Consider the following 15,035-nt stretch of genomic DNA (forward strand, 5'->3'; position numbering starts at 1 on the left):
CAAATACAATAATGCAGCAAAATTCCAAATTTAGCTGTAGCATGTGATTTTGGAGGCACCAAATTAACAACTGCTATCAACTACACATTAGTAACCGTGAAGTATAGCTGTATAGTATAGTATAGTCCCCGGTCGAACGGCCACCCGTCGTATATAGGACGGTACAGAACTATGCTATCTGAAACCTAACCCCACTGGGCTGGGGGACGCCTGTCGGAGACCACGGGATGCCTGTCGGAGACCACCACTGCCTTGCTTCGAATGGACTATCATGATCCCTTCCCTGAAGAACGTAGCCTAAAACACTTCTTGACTGTAACATCATCAGCCGCATGCCACCAGACAGATCACATCCATTGAATTAGACCAATCAGCCCACAGGAAAATAAGCCTGACGTCGAATGGCCCAGCGTCGTCTGCCAATACGCGAAAAAATTTTACACCACCCGGACGGAGCGCGCCGGAGCCGTCCGTATCTGTCCCGTGTGTCGAATCAGCCTACGGTCGAACGGCCACGTGTCGCACGACGATAAATTTTGGAACAGAACTATGTTATCTGAAACCTAACCTCAGATGCTGTGCGCTAAAAGTTACGTAATTTAGCGAAGCTGTATAAGTCGCTCGTCGAAGGACGATAGATTTTGGAACAGAATTATGCTTTCTGAAACCTAACACCAGTGCTGTGACTACGGAGTACTCTTTACAGCAACACAGGTCCAACAGGTGCAGGTTATGCCCGTCACTTTCGAGGATAATCCCACGTAGCGAATTCTTATCAATACCTTATGCCCGGATCAAAACCTTCCACTGAAATCTTCGTTACAGACGGCCGCGATTGTCATATTCCGCACAGCTGGAGAATATGCTCAAAAAATTGCTGGAAAACTAAGTTTAAATCGTCGCTATTGATAACAAATAGTTTCTCTATGACTATATCAGTTTAAAAGCTATGAGGGAATGAAGCGTGAATGTGACTTTGAAAAATGCAAAATGGATAAGGTCTCAACCCATGCTTGATAGAATCGTTGTAATATAGAGCTTTCAAATTTAAAGCAATGCGGATGTGGGTGTAATGTAACGCAGAAAGGCAATTAAATTTAAAGTAATATACTGTCTAATGAGAGATACTTAAAACTTTTTTAATAATAAGGAATAACAAGGACAATAAAAGGCATATTTTACCCCCCTGGGTTTATATTATGATACAAAAACACATATGATATAGAGATTACAGAGCAATTCATAAATCAGTCAATATTGGGACAAATAAATATGATCAAATAGCGTTAAAATGTCAAGTTAGCGCATTGAGCATGCGCTGTAGAGGCAGAATGCACACAATTATAATTGGAATAAATATGTTAAATAAATTGAACTAAATCATTAAATGCCGATCATCGCGCAGGAAGATCCATCAGTTTACGAAGCAGGGGCGCTCAGCAAGTTAGGTTGCAGCCACTGGTGTAGGAGGACAAGTTCTTGCCTTTACAGTTGTTCTTCCAGCCGTTCCAGGCGTCGTTGAAGCCGTGGCGCGCAAAAATCTTCTTGGCGCATTTGACGTCGTCCGCAATATCGTTGTCCTTCAGTTCTGAAATTCGAAAAACATGTTCTAAGCAACGTAAACGAATTAAAAATCAATTAGTTACAGTTTTGAATGTGGAAACCAATTCAATAAATTAAAATAATCATGGGCTTCCATGAGAAGTATTTGCACGAGAAAAATTTGTAGTTTATTTACTTTTGTGTTTTAAAAAACTTGAGTAAAGCTACGATTTTCTTATTGGGCCCATTCGTAATTTTTAATTCACTAACAGATAGCAACTAAATGAATAATTATGCAAAAAATTTCTCACTATCACAATTGATGTTGCAGTCGTTGGTGCCTGTGCCCGAATTACACCAATAATAGTCGTTGATCTGCGCAGAGGAAGAAATGATCATGTATTAATTCAACCGAGGAAATTATGCTCCCAGACGAACATACAAGATTATCAAAAAACACTGTTTTCATCGAAACCGAACAATTAAAACTAGGATTCATCACTGACATTAATTTAATCGTATTGTACGTCACTCCTCTCAAAATTTCCTTCCGACCTTTCCTTTAGTTCCGCTTGGACACTGGTACGGATTCACAGTTTTAATTCATTTTTAGGTCAAATGACTAATATAATTCATTTTGTACATTTATGGTATGAGCTCTGTTTACGCAAGAGCTGCGGCATGCAAACTTCCAGAAGCTTGTGCGCTAAAGGAATGCTAATTAGGGCAGGCATCACATGGTGATAGGGCAGGCAATTACATAGCGCGCATTGAGCATAGTATAACAATTCGTGAATTTTTGATATCAGCATAATCTTTGCATATAGATTAATATTTCTACTTATTCTTCTAGGTGCGGTCAAGCGCTGTTGCAGAAACCGTAGCGTCTGAAATGTTGGAATCAGACGAAGAGGGAAGCTACGACCCCGAGGCGGTCTTCAGGCTGATGGAAGCAGCAAGGTTGAGCAGGCGTTTGAAATATGAAGAAAATGACACAACCACCTTGCCAAAAAATCATTTAATTTCACAGAGTGATAGCGTTCAAGACCGACAGCTTTCGTTTAGAGAGCAAGTTTCTCGGGGAAAAATGGAGGGACATGAAAACCCAGGCAGTGCAGAAATTTTAAACTTGGGAATGATCAAGACGAGTGATTCAACAACAACGGAAACTTATACCATTAGCAAGGAATCTGTATATGTTAACGACACTGATGAATTAACTTCCAGCAAAACATCACATCGAGAAGATAATATTGAACCTACTGAGGAAAAGGAAACTTCTACTTTCATAAATTCCAAGCGTAGAAAAACAAGAAGAAAACTTACGTCGAAAAGAAAAATTGATGGAATTGAAGCGTCATTGATGAATGCTAAGGGAAACGAAGAAAGACTACAAAGCATTCTTTCAAAATATGATTTAAAACCACATGCTTCACTGACCACACCAGCCTACGACGAAAAGCTCGAAAATAAAACCAAAACCGACGCAGAAAAACATATCGACAAACACAACACTGCTACAGAGAACAACAGTACAAATGGTTCGGTAGAAACTCCACTACAGGAGAGAAAAGTCACTTCGTCAACTAGAAATCAAAGTTCCTATGTGATGATGACTCCAAGAGAAATTACAAAAGAAAAACTCGATGAGAATGCCCGAAACTTGAGGCTCAGACGACTAACACCAAAAACCAGAATTGGATCTCAAAATGGCTCAAAATCAAAAGAAAGCCTTGAAAGGAAATTCGAGCAGCCAAAAGTGAATGACGTGAAGAAATTGACATTACATCATGGCAATGATAGTAATCGATTGCGCAGTAATTATTCAGGAAGCAATCAAGACACTTTGAAATTGAAATTGGATGACTTCGTAAAATCTAACTCACAATCAAAAGAATCTACAAATCTTGATTTATTCCCAATATACGAACAAGACAAAGAAGGGCTTATTGCAATTGTGTCGTCAACTACCTCAAGTTCACAAAGAGATTATGCTTATAAAAGAGTCCATGAATCAACGATGAAAAATGAAGAAAGCGACGAGTCAGATATCGAAAAGTACGTCGGTGCGTCCTCAACAGACGCCCGGCAAACGAACGACGAAATAAGAAACGGACCCAGATCTGATTATCAAGAAACTATTCAATATTCCAAGAATATCACTTCACTCCCAGACAATCATGATGCAGCAGACAACTATCAACTTTCCGAAACCCGGGCAAATCATCAGAAAGCTGCAGGTACCAACGTAGTAGAATCAGTCACTGCAGGAAATTCGGGTACGGACGCTCGACCGAAATTGTCCGACGCCGATGTCCGCAAAAAACTGAGATCGAGACTTACGCCTGAGCTTAGAAAATCCATCTTGCAGAGAAGTGCGAGGCTTCGAGCGAGGCGTCAGCACAATAAACAGGTATTGTATAGTAAAATTTATTATTTATTCAAGCATGATTTCGATTTGAGCATTATTCTGATTTAAACATGATTTTCATAATAAAATAAAGTTACCGATGCATACATTTGTTATAGTCGAAGAGAAAAATATGAAGGGACAACAGACAAAATGAATACCCTTCCATTTTTTAGATCGGTTATCCGATAAGTTGAACAAAATACTGACTGCACGATTGCATTTCCATTGTAAAGAGTACGGAGAAATATATCATCAGCAATATAACCTATAATAGAACGTCTGACGTTCATATTCCATAGCATGGTAACGCCTCCACAATCAACGCTCCAGCAACAGAGGGTGAAATGGACGAACTTAGTACGAGGTAAGCTTTAATGTATTTGAATATTATTTCACCTAACATATAGGAAAATCTTTTTAAGAATGACCTGCACATTTTATTTGAAAATATTTTCAAATTAATTCATCAAACTTGCAAAAATGTTTATTAAGAATAATCTATACAGGTAAAATTCCTTATAAAAATTTTGATAACACGATAAGTGATTGTTATGCGAATAATTACGACGAGCTGGTGGAAATTACTTGTCTTACACAGATGAGAAACCTCTTTTCAACTTCCTCTACAGATGGGGAAGTAGTTTGACAAAAGAAAAACCCCGATTGGCAATTCACCCTGGTAGTAAACAAGCCGATGACATTTCTTTTATCAAGTCCGAAAACCAATTCCACTATGAAGAGGAAGATCCGTCATCCACACACCAAGCTTCGAAAGAACTGACCGAGAAGCAGCATCGTCCGGTTCCCTTCAAGATCGAAGCCAAAACAGAACACGAGAGCATCACAAGTGTTATCGATTCACACAACTTATCAGATGGAAAAACGTCAAAAGAATATCTTAGTTACGACGACTTATACGATCCAGCACCAAGCCAGCCACGTTATACCACGAAGCCAAAGAAAATAACACGAAAGATCCCTTTGTCTAACAAGACTACTACGCCTGGCACAACTACGAGTGATGAGGTTCAAATTGTAGAAGACAGTAAAGAAAGAGTGCATAAAAACAGCTCGGAAAATGCAGGAAAGAATCTTTTCTCGTCATATAATTATCCGGTATTCGGGAGGACACGTACACCAACACCTCAAATCGTTCATCCATCAGCGATAAATCCTTATAATCCAGTTTTCCCAACATCAATCAGTCCTGTGTTTGTCCTAGGAATGGGCGACTTAAGGAACCAACAACCTCTCAACCCGATACCTATCCCGATTTCACCTCTTCCGGTCCCGATCTCTCCTCTTCCGGAACTTCACCACGTGCCTCCTAGGCTTGAGGTCCCACGTCCGTTTATTGAACCAGGTTTGGTTCACCCTGGGAACTTGGTAACATTTACCAACCCTCTCGTTCCACACGTCCCCTCTTACCGCCCATCTGCTCCGACGATACAAAGTAATGGCATAACCAGTCCCGTGCCGCCATATTTTTTGGCAGAAGAATTTAGTGCCGGAGCAGAAGCAAGTCAAGAAGAACACAGAGGCACGTTAGATTCGGATGACGCGGGGATATTGCACGAAGAGTATGACTACGCTGATTATACATACAGTCACGAAGATTATCTAGAAGACAATGACAATTATATTAAACATCAAGAGGTGAGCATGCCTATTATCTCGGTTCTCGGTTGATGAACAAATATCAATGTCATGTTTACATATCCCATAATTGAGGCTGATCGTGACACTGAAATTATAATACTATTAATGCTGATTCACTGAATTCACTAAAGAAACTTGTCCAATAATTTTTTGCGGTTGCCCGAGCAGGACGAGCGCGGTGAGCCAGTGCAGTACGGGTACAAAGTGGCCTCTGCAGACACGGGCAACTTCCAGCAGCGCGACGAGCAAAGGGACGGCAAGAAAGTCAAGGGGTCTTACAAGGTAATTCAATCCAGAGCCGAGACAAATGAGTACCGTAGGTATACGTAGTGGTTCACAGCACTTTCACGTTAATTGTGGAAATATGTAAACTTTCCTTTAAAATTTAAATTAACAGCGCATGCATCCACGTTGAAATTTTAGAAAAAATCAGCGTGTGTAATTTTATTGTAACTATGAATCCAATCCATACTGCAGGATACTGTGTGTCTCACGCAGGTGGCGCTACCGGATGGTCGCATACAGACGGTGACGTACATCGCAGACGACGGAGGATTCAGGGCTGAAGTGACGTACGAACACATCAACTCTATCGGTACGTCGACAGCGTTGCCGCCAATTGCCACGACGTCTTGGCCAGCCCAAGCTACTTCTTCCCAACCTCATTTCAATCAACAAAGACTAACGCTCAGGAACCGTATAACAGGCCATTCCTTAACTACAGTTGCACCGTCCCAACACCCGACACAAAGCGCAATACCAAGTTTGATTGGTGCTGCGCAAGAGATATTACATCCTAGGCCGTTAACCGAACCTCACATAAATCTTCATTCAGTTTCACACGAGAGGAATCAAGCATCAAAAGATCCACTCAACAAAGCCCCAACACATCATCCCAACAAACCAGTAAGAATTCAATCGACTTCTCATATACCGCCACCCAGAGACGGTCACATCGATAATGACGATCCAAACACAATTCCAGTGATAACAAACAACGATTTTCACATTGAAATTCAATCAGAGGAAAAGCTTCCTCAGCCAACTCCTATTCCTGTGTTTAACCAAAGACCGACGAAGAATTTTCTGGAAGGTTTCATTACAGGCATCAATGACCAAGTCCAGAACAAGAAACACAATCCGATTAAACCAGCACCAGTCAAAATTTCTATCCATCATCCGCACGACATTCCGTTTTATCCTGGAATCAACTTCCCTTCGACAGAGCCCCTAAATACAATACCAGTGACAACTCCAATCAATGAACTTAAGTTACCACAAAGTACAACACAACGGAATCCATTGGCTCAAACTCAACCTAGCCGCCACCAAATCGTTCCGAATGATGCAGAATTTCCACCAACCGCGCAGCCAACGAGCATCCAAGCTCACAAAATTAAAAATTCCCGGCTGCCCAAAAAAGGACGAATTGATTTCAGAGAGCGTGTGCCAGTCACAACAGTTTCGCCTAACCCATTCAGAGTAACAATTTTAGGATCACAAAAAAGCGTTCGTTCGCGAACGACATCAAGAGGTAGGGTCATTCCGGTTCAAAATCCTCGGCCGGAGGCTGAGGCACCACGGAAGCGCATAGAATCGGGCAGTCCGCCCGATGCAAGGCATCATCCACTGGACGAACAAGACAGCTCTTTTTATTTCAAAGAACAATTGACTAACGTACAGCCAGCAACTCAAGAACGACCATCCACGGAAGTGAAAGCTGTGTTATCACGTCAGCAACCATTACCGGACCCAGTAACATCTATTATCACACCCTTCAAATTTACTACGCCCGCCTCTAATTTATTCTTCGATGTTCCATTAAAAAAAGAAATGATACTCAACATCACACCCATTCCACCAGCCAGTTACTCATCAGATATCCGCACCTCAGTTCCTTTTACGGCACAACACAAATTTGATTCACATGTTCCTATTTTCCCACCTAGAGCGCCTACGCACGCTCACCATTCGTCCAAAGACAGGTCATTCCGTACCACAATCCAACCGTTCGTTTCAACAGAAGAGAAAAACATCCGACATTCTGTGATCGCTTCCGCAGAACAAGAAGGGAGGTGGAAAGTTCCACAGCCTCGCTATCCGCCTCTCCTGCCTGGTGCCTCAGATGAATCGCAATCTCAACTTAGGCTTTACCACTACGAACTTGAGCCAGAAAGTTCCAAAGAATCAGCCGAGCGGAAAACTCTATACAATCCAAACGCAAAAATCGTCCTGAAAGCTTTGGGTAAGAGCAGGCAAGTACCTTTGCTTTTACCCTACGGAGATGAGGATGATTTCTTGGGCCTTGTAAAGGAATCGCAGGAGAATAATAAGCAGTTCAGACAAACATCGGGACATTTTAGTGTTGAAATAGATAGCTTTAACCGCTCGACTCAGAGCGCAAGGCCAGTACGAAGCCTAATACGAAGTTTAAGCTCGAGTGCAGATACAGTACACAAAAACTAAACATCAAACTAGCTTAGGCTTAAAAAATATTACATTGCACGTTTATTGGAAATAAAAATTAATTTCATTATTAATTAGTCGATTTAAAGTTTTTATGGATGACAAAGAAAACTTGAAGATCATTTGAAGGATTGCCAATACCACAAGTGCAGCCAAATTTCTGAGTGAAATAATGGCCCAAGTGAATGAAATACTTATACAAGAGATAAAAGTATAAACTTTACGTCCAATTGTTGCAAATAATAAAACAAGCATGCAAATACTTAGTGCTGAAATAGACCAGCAGGTTGAATTTATTGAACAGTGATACGAGTGCCCAGCTGGTCTTCAATTGGTGCCCCCAAAGCGCTTTACATGTAAGTTAAAACTCATAAATAATTGTTATTTGTAGTCTAGAGTTCCGATGTTGAACAATCCAATGCAGTATTCAACATCTATGCCAAAAACAACGATTATTCAAAAGCATTAATTCGTCTGAATCTTACACAACTAATTCAATAGTAGGTACTACAACATATTTTTAAAGAACCAAGGCAGAGGAATTCCAATTTAAAAAATTTGTTACTGCTTCAATTGAGATTTCGTACATGTGAAAAGAACGAAATTGATATATAATTAGAGTTTTACAAAATATTTTAGCAAGAAATCAAAATCTAGCTAAATATTACAACTATAGATAAATTGTAGCATGCAATAAGCTGTTGCATTTTTGAGCCGGAATTTTTTTTAGTGTAAATAACTTATTTAAATTATATAATTAGTAAACTTTAATAATAAGAGTTTGTGCATCTGTGTGTACCTTATGAAGTACAATCAAGTTCTTGTAGGATATATACATGTCAAATTTCTTTGTAATACTCTCTCCTTTCACCCACTTAAACGTCAGATAATAAATTTCTATGTTAATAATAGTTTATATCTGCCTAGAGGCAACGAAAAAACTTCAACTTGGAGACATTTCCAAGCCACCTGCTATATAATGTATGAACAGAAGAAAAAATCGATCAACTGGTAAATGCATCATTATTTTGCAAGGATTTATATTTGAACAGAAGAAAATAAAACCTTGAACTTACCGACTGAGAGCCTCACTGCCTGTAGGGGTGCATCTGGCCGGCAGCTTTGATGTTGGTCTTGATGGAGCTGGGCGCCTTGCCAACTGTGGGAAAAAAAATATATTTACAACGATTTAACGCTATTACTATCAGCCTTAATTATTTAAATCTGTTTATAACATTTTATAGTATTCATCCCGCAATTATTTATTTCATTTTACACGTAAACTCAATAACTAAATTAGTTTCAAAATGATATTTTCTTCTAGTAATACTCCTATAAACATTTGCAGGCAGGAATGTTTCTGATAATTAAATTTTTTTTATTGAAATTTCAGGCGTTTTGTGAACAAATATTGCGTTGTTATAGGAGCACCCTTATATGAATATCAATATAATCTCGCAGACAGGAATAAATTACAAAAAAACTAGTAGTAAGGTATATGATTAATAACTGACAATCTCTGTAGAAAATACCTCTAAAACAAAATATTTACTTGATTACGTTATTCTCACTCAGCATATGTGAGTTACAGTAATTAAATCACCTTGGTGTTGCTGGGGATTACGTTATTCTCACTCAGCATATGTGAGTTACAGTAATTAAATCACCTTGGTGTTGCTAAGGATTACGTTATTCTCACTCAGCATATGTGAGTTATGGTAATTAAATCACCTTGGTGTTGCTGGGGATTACGTTATTCTCACTAAGCAGATGTGAGTTACGGTAATTAAGTCACCTTGGTGTTGCTGGGGATTACGTTATTCTCACTCAGNAGGCCCTTGCCAGTACCGATGGCAGCAAGCAAGCTGTGGGTCTCATTAATGGAACAAGTCTGTGGTAAACTAGACCTTGAGGTCTCCGTCTCCCACTCATCGCGGGCAGAAGAAACCATCTCAACGATGTGTTTCACCACTTTGTTGTGCTGGTTGATTTGTTTCTGCAAGTTGGAGAAAATTATTGAGTGAGATCATGAATTTTGTTGAGTAGATCAACTATTTGTATAAGTTAAAGTCATGTGGCTGTCAGAGACATCCCTATGTGTCGACATCCACAATATGTCATCATGAGATGTAATGAAACACTATGACAATATAGGTTATAAATTAACAATTTGTACAGAAAAAACTTTGAATCCATAACCAATTTTTCCATCTGTATTGAAATTATCTGAAGATAAAATCTAGAAACAAGAAGCAAATATAAATAATAGCCTGAAATAATTAGTTAAAAGACAATCGATTATCCATGAAGTAAAAAACAGCAACTCGAAAATAAGCGAAAATAAGCAGTGTCATAATGCCAAGTCTTGGAATACGTTCACCAAGGCTGGCATACATTAAAATGAAGAAATATTTTGTATTAAAGTATAGACCCAGATGAACAAATTCATGGAAACCAAGATGAGCAAATTCATGATGGGAAAAGAACAAATATATTCCAGCACTACCAGGAAACGTAACTGCTTCTCCATCTAAATGCTCATCTTTAATTTGTAATTCAAGTTCCCAATAATATAACTTTGTTGTTGTTGATGATCCCAGGTAAATGGTCATGTCAGGACGCCCGTGTCATGCTGGAAATAAGCCAGCCCTCAAAGTTCAACTTATTTAGGCACAATGTGATTGATGGTGTGGGGCAGTGTAAGACATTGGAGGCACAGTTCCAAGTGGGTGTTGTCTACGCAGTGTTTGTAGGCGTATAGTGAGGGATGCTGGCCACAGCGGAGTCTGCTGAGGTGCACACTGTCTGCACGGTTCAACTGCTGTTTTGTATGGCTCATGTCTGGCAGTGTGTCATTATTATGTTATTGATTGGTGGATTCGAGAGTACATTCTGGGTTCGATGCGAGTGTATATGTTTGGCGAGGTTGGCTGTGGTATGGAGTGCAAGGTAGTAGTTATATGGAGTGTTAGCTATTTGTTTAGGTGTTGGGGGTAGGTACTGAAAGTGATGGAAGGGGCAGAGAGGGTTGTGGAGCACTGATGCAAGGAATTGGGTGCCTTTCATATTTAGGTGTTCTTTCATAAGGAGGACTTCGGTTTCTTCATGATCGTGATTAGATGGTGTAGTTTGGGTGCTGCCGAGTGCGGTTCTGAGTGCTGTGTTTGTATGGTTTGTATGTGGTTGTGGAGTGTGGGTGAAATTATGGGTGTCCAGGCTTGACTGGCATGGTCCAGCAAGGAGCGTATTGTATATATTGCTTGTACACTAGCGTGAGGGATTTTTTGTTGTCAGAATGTTGTTCCTATGAGAGCTCTTAATGTGTTTAGCTTAGGTCTGCATTTTGTGCAAGGTTCTGTAGGTGTTCTACAATGTATAGTCATAGAACATTGTAAGACCCTTCAGTTATTGTAGCTTACAAGAATCACAAATTACCAGTCAACATACCGATGAAGTATCAGAGTTCATGATATTCATTTTCGCATTGAGTGTGTGGAACTTCATCTCGAGCTCTGGGTCGGGTTTTGTACGCAGCAAATCCGGAACAAAGTCATGACTGAAAGCCGGCACTCTGTTCTCTGTGCTCCGCAAAAGTGCTTCATCTGGGTCAGCATTGAGCTGTAGTGGCAGTGTCAGGTAATTTCGCAGCACAGGAGTCTTCTCATTGCGTAATACTTTCAGCAAAGTTATCATCTGTAAAATAGACACACATATATTATTCCCTTATTTAGAAATTGGTAAATTACAAACACTGTTCTAGAGTCATGAATGTCAAAGGAGTGGGTATTAAATTAATTAATTATTAATTAGGAAATTAATTCATTAAGGAAATTAATTTGCTCCAATATTTTATACTCCTGATTTTGGGCAGAAAATAGTTATAATTATGTAATGTAATATAATAAAAAATTTGAAAATTTTAATTGAACTTTTCACTATTTCCATGGTAAACTTCAAACATTATTTCAAACTGTTGACATATTGAGAAATTGTAAAGGAATTGGGATCCAAGTTTCAACATAATTAGGTCACTATTCACCTGGCAAATTCAATGTAGCTAGTATATACCTACATGATGCATACCAAGCAGCTAGGAATTAAAACCATAGTAATTTTAAATTAAAACAATAAAAAACATTATTATAAATAATTTTTTCAACCATTGCAGGGCAGAAAATAAAATAATACCTACTCATTAATATAAGCTCTTCCCAAAAAGCAAACACAATACTGGAATGACTAACATTTTCTGTATTTCTTTAATTTCAGGTTTGTGGATAAAACAAGATAGCATTGAAAATAAAAAACATTTTCAATATCTGCAGGAAATTTTCTTATAGCAATTAAACAAGATGTTTAGAATCTCCCAGCACTTCACTCAACTAAGGTTAATTATTAGAACAAGGTTAATTTTATGCAATTTGCAGGTCTACCAAGACAACCTCACTAACTCCCATAGTTTAGTATGATCACCTGGCCAGATATCACAGAATATTGCTGCAGATAATCAGGCCAGTCTGCAGACTCTCCCTCGTGTTCAAGTTTCTGCAGCAGCAGCCCCAAGGATTGCTTCAGATCTGTGACTCTCTGGACCACAGTGTCCACTGTCACCTCTAGAAGCCGATCTTCTCTCTGAAATTTGTAAATATTGGATAGAATATTAATGGAATTTTCCTTATTTTCGTATACTAAATACGTCAAAAATCATATTAAGTTCATTAACATCTGTAAATATCAACACAACATACAGCCAAGAAGTCATTAGAAAATTTGGAGATTGAACAATTGCCTAATGTTAATGCTAGTTGCAGCAAATTAGAAAGTTGCTCTTCAATAGGAGTAGAAAAGAAATAATATGGGTTTAAAAATTAGTATAAAAATTACCATACTTTTTCAAGACAACACTTCTAAAGAATCCAGTGTTTTCAATGTTACAGATGTGCAATGAATTTCTAATTTTATTTTCAAATATTAAAAAAAATTCATTCTTCAATTTTAATATACGTAGAATTTTTTTTTTCAAAATAATTTTTTGTTCTGTCAATTGATTCATGCATTGTTTCTAACTTCACACAAGTGTGCAAAATTTCATATCAATTGGACAGGTAAAAGTGTGTCAAATATCCATTATATACCGTATAAGATTTGTAGGTGACAAAATTATTCTTTCCTTTTTTTTTCAAAATAATCCATTTTGTCATTTGATTCATGCATTGTCTCCAACTTTACGCAAGTGTGCAAATTTTCAGATCAATAGGATAAGTAGAAGTGTATTAAATTTTGATCACAAGATTTGTAGCAGACAGACAAATAGACAAACAAGAAGTGAAGTTAAAGAGAAGTGTTGTAAAAATGGTTACAATTTTGGCCTGGCCATTTCATAACATCTTTGAGTAAAAGTATCAGTGACCAAAGTGATTATTATAAACACAAAAAAAAACAAAAAAAAATTACCTGCATGATGTTGATGTTGCTGGTTTAATCTCTTTGGTGCTAACTATTTATTAAAAAGTTTATTCTTTAATCTGCAATAAAGATCCGTGGTGGCCAGAGAGTTTGTAGCCACCTTATACTAGCAAATATATTACCTAACCTGTGAAAATGAAATGTTAGGCCTATTTTAAATACAATATTAACTTGATTAGGTTTCAGCCTGCCTGGTCAATTTTGTCAGTTTATGTAGTCAACAAAGAAACAGTGACTGACAGTTTCCTAACTAACTTATGCTTAGCTTTCTGAAAATACAAATTATATCAATCTAATTTTTGAAAAAAGTACACAAATACAATAATGCAGCAAAATTCCAAATTTAGCTGTAGCATGTGATTTTGGAGGCACCAAATTAACAACTGCTATCAACTACACATTAGTAACAGTGAAGTATAGCTGTATAGCATCCTCTCCCAAGGCTGAATCCATACTGCTTTAATGTTGTTATCCATAGTTTCCCACAGAGGAACCGAGACCACCACAGGCACAGGTACTTGGCGGTCCAATGGCGGAAGTGTTCATAAAAGCAAAGATTGCCGACAGGCTGACGGCCATGCACAGAGTGGAGTTTACTCTTGGCTGAGGGAACTGCATTAGTGAAGCGGTCAGGGCCTATACTTTCAAAATTCAAATCCAAGTACTTACGCTCTATTTTCTTGTCTGCAATTGTGGATTTTGCTTGAAAGGCCTTCAATGATTGGCTGATGAACTTACAATCTCTTAACTTTTTTTGAAAGTATAGGCCCAGTGATTGGAGATATGATATGATTGGAGATATGATATGATTGGAGATATGATATGATTGGAGATATGATATGATTGGAGATATGATTGTAGATATGATTGTACAGAGGTATGATTGGAGTTGTAAACTTGTACGTCATGGCAGTCATGCCCCCAGGCCCCAAGATTAGGTGCAGGCAGGCATTCTGCAGCACATCCAGCTTAGTGACTAGTCTCTAGTGAGCAGTGAATGAGAGGCAGACTGATACAGGATGGAGCCGTAATCAAGTCAAGTTTTGCTCTGATATAGGCGCAATAGAAAGTCTGCAAGAAGGATCTGGATTCTGGATGCACCCCTGTTTGAAGACACCATGTGCATTGTGCTTGAGAAGGTCAATCCTGCCTTCTGCAGTTGTCAAACCTCAAACTGTTGATGTGTGCTCCCGGTCCCCATTCCCCAATGTAGGCAACTGTCACTCTGTCAACAGGGTGAAATTCTAAGAATGAAAGTTCACTTATAAAAATGCTTTCCACCCAAGGTGAAAAGCTTTCCTTAGATACAGAACTCTGCCAGCGGGCCTAGTCTGGAAAAGTCCTATTTTTGTCTGAAATATCGCAGCTCTAATATCATATAATTTCAGTAGGTATGAAATCTCGCGGCTCGAATGTCATAAATTTTTGTTTGATTAAAAAATCGCGGTTTGCACTTCGCTAACATGTCATTTCATAAAATTTGCAACTT

General features: G+C 38.7%; 3 protein-coding genes across 3 annotated transcripts; 1 reads left to right on the forward strand and 2 right to left on the reverse strand.

Annotated features, from left to right (window-relative positions):
- Positions 1–1,184: 1,184 nt before the first annotated feature.
- Positions 1,185–1,956, reverse strand: LOC108676335 (lysozyme c-1-like). The gene is made up of 2 exons (XM_018164399.2): positions 1,854–1,956; positions 1,185–1,588 (listed from the first exon to the last, which is right to left on the reverse strand). The coding sequence occupies exons 1-2, from the start codon at positions 1,939–1,941 to the stop codon at positions 1,437–1,439; spliced, it is 240 nt and encodes a 79-aa protein (XP_018019888.1). The 5' UTR covers positions 1,942–1,956; the 3' UTR covers positions 1,185–1,436.
- A 447-nt stretch (positions 1,957–2,403) lies between these two features.
- LOC108676337 lies at positions 2,404–9,268 on the forward strand. Its single transcript, XM_018164400.2, has 5 exons — positions 2,404–3,955; positions 4,255–4,319; positions 4,585–5,611; positions 5,783–5,896; positions 6,113–9,268. Exons 1-5 carry the CDS (start codon positions 2,435–2,437, stop codon positions 8,078–8,080), a joined length of 4,695 nt encoding a protein of 1,564 aa, XP_018019889.2. The 5' UTR covers positions 2,404–2,434; the 3' UTR covers positions 8,081–9,268.
- On the reverse strand, positions 7,692–13,816 carry LOC108676334 (mediator of RNA polymerase II transcription subunit 8-like). Its single transcript, XM_047883271.1, has 6 exons — positions 13,535–13,816; positions 12,554–12,712; positions 11,528–11,773; positions 9,918–10,076; positions 9,876–9,885; positions 7,692–9,239 (listed from the first exon to the last, which is right to left on the reverse strand). The coding sequence occupies exons 1-6, from the start codon at positions 13,538–13,540 to the stop codon at positions 9,169–9,171; spliced, it is 651 nt and encodes a 216-aa protein (XP_047739227.1). The 5' UTR covers positions 13,541–13,816; the 3' UTR covers positions 7,692–9,168.
- Positions 13,817–15,035: the final 1,219 nt, after the last annotated feature.

Source organism: Hyalella azteca, unplaced genomic scaffold (assembly GCF_000764305.2).
Source record: "Hyalella azteca isolate HAZT.00-mixed unplaced genomic scaffold, Hazt_2.0.2 contig12418, whole genome shotgun sequence".
Taxonomy (NCBI): domain Eukaryota; kingdom Metazoa; phylum Arthropoda; class Malacostraca; order Amphipoda; family Hyalellidae; genus Hyalella; species Hyalella azteca.

Coding starts and splice junctions, on each gene's coding strand:
- LOC108676334 (XM_047883271.1), bottom strand. Junction 11,774..12,553: donor ATTCTGTGATATCTGGCCAG/GTGATCATACTA, acceptor TCTATTTTACAG/ATGATAACTTTGCTGAAAGT. Junction 10,077..11,527: donor TGAACTCTGATACTTCATCG/GTATGTTGACTG, acceptor TCCAACTTGCAG/AAACAAATCAACCAGCACAA.
- LOC108676335 (XM_018164399.2), bottom strand. CDS start 1,941: ATGATCATTTCTTCCTCTGCGCAGATCAACGACTATTATTGGTGTAAT. Junction 1,589..1,853: donor CTGCAACATCAATTGTGATA/GTGAGAAATTTT, acceptor TTCGAATTTCAG/AACTGAAGGACAACGATATT.
- LOC108676337 (XM_018164400.2), top strand. CDS start 2,435: ATGTTGGAATCAGACGAAGAGGGAAGCTACGACCCCGAGGCGGTCTTC. Junction 4,320..4,584: donor ATGGACGAACTTAGTACGAG/GTAAGCTTTAAT, acceptor CTTCCTCTACAG/ATGGGGAAGTAGTTTGACAA. Junction 5,897..6,112: donor AAGTCAAGGGGTCTTACAAG/GTAATTCAATCC, acceptor TGTCTCACGCAG/GTGGCGCTACCGGATGGTCG.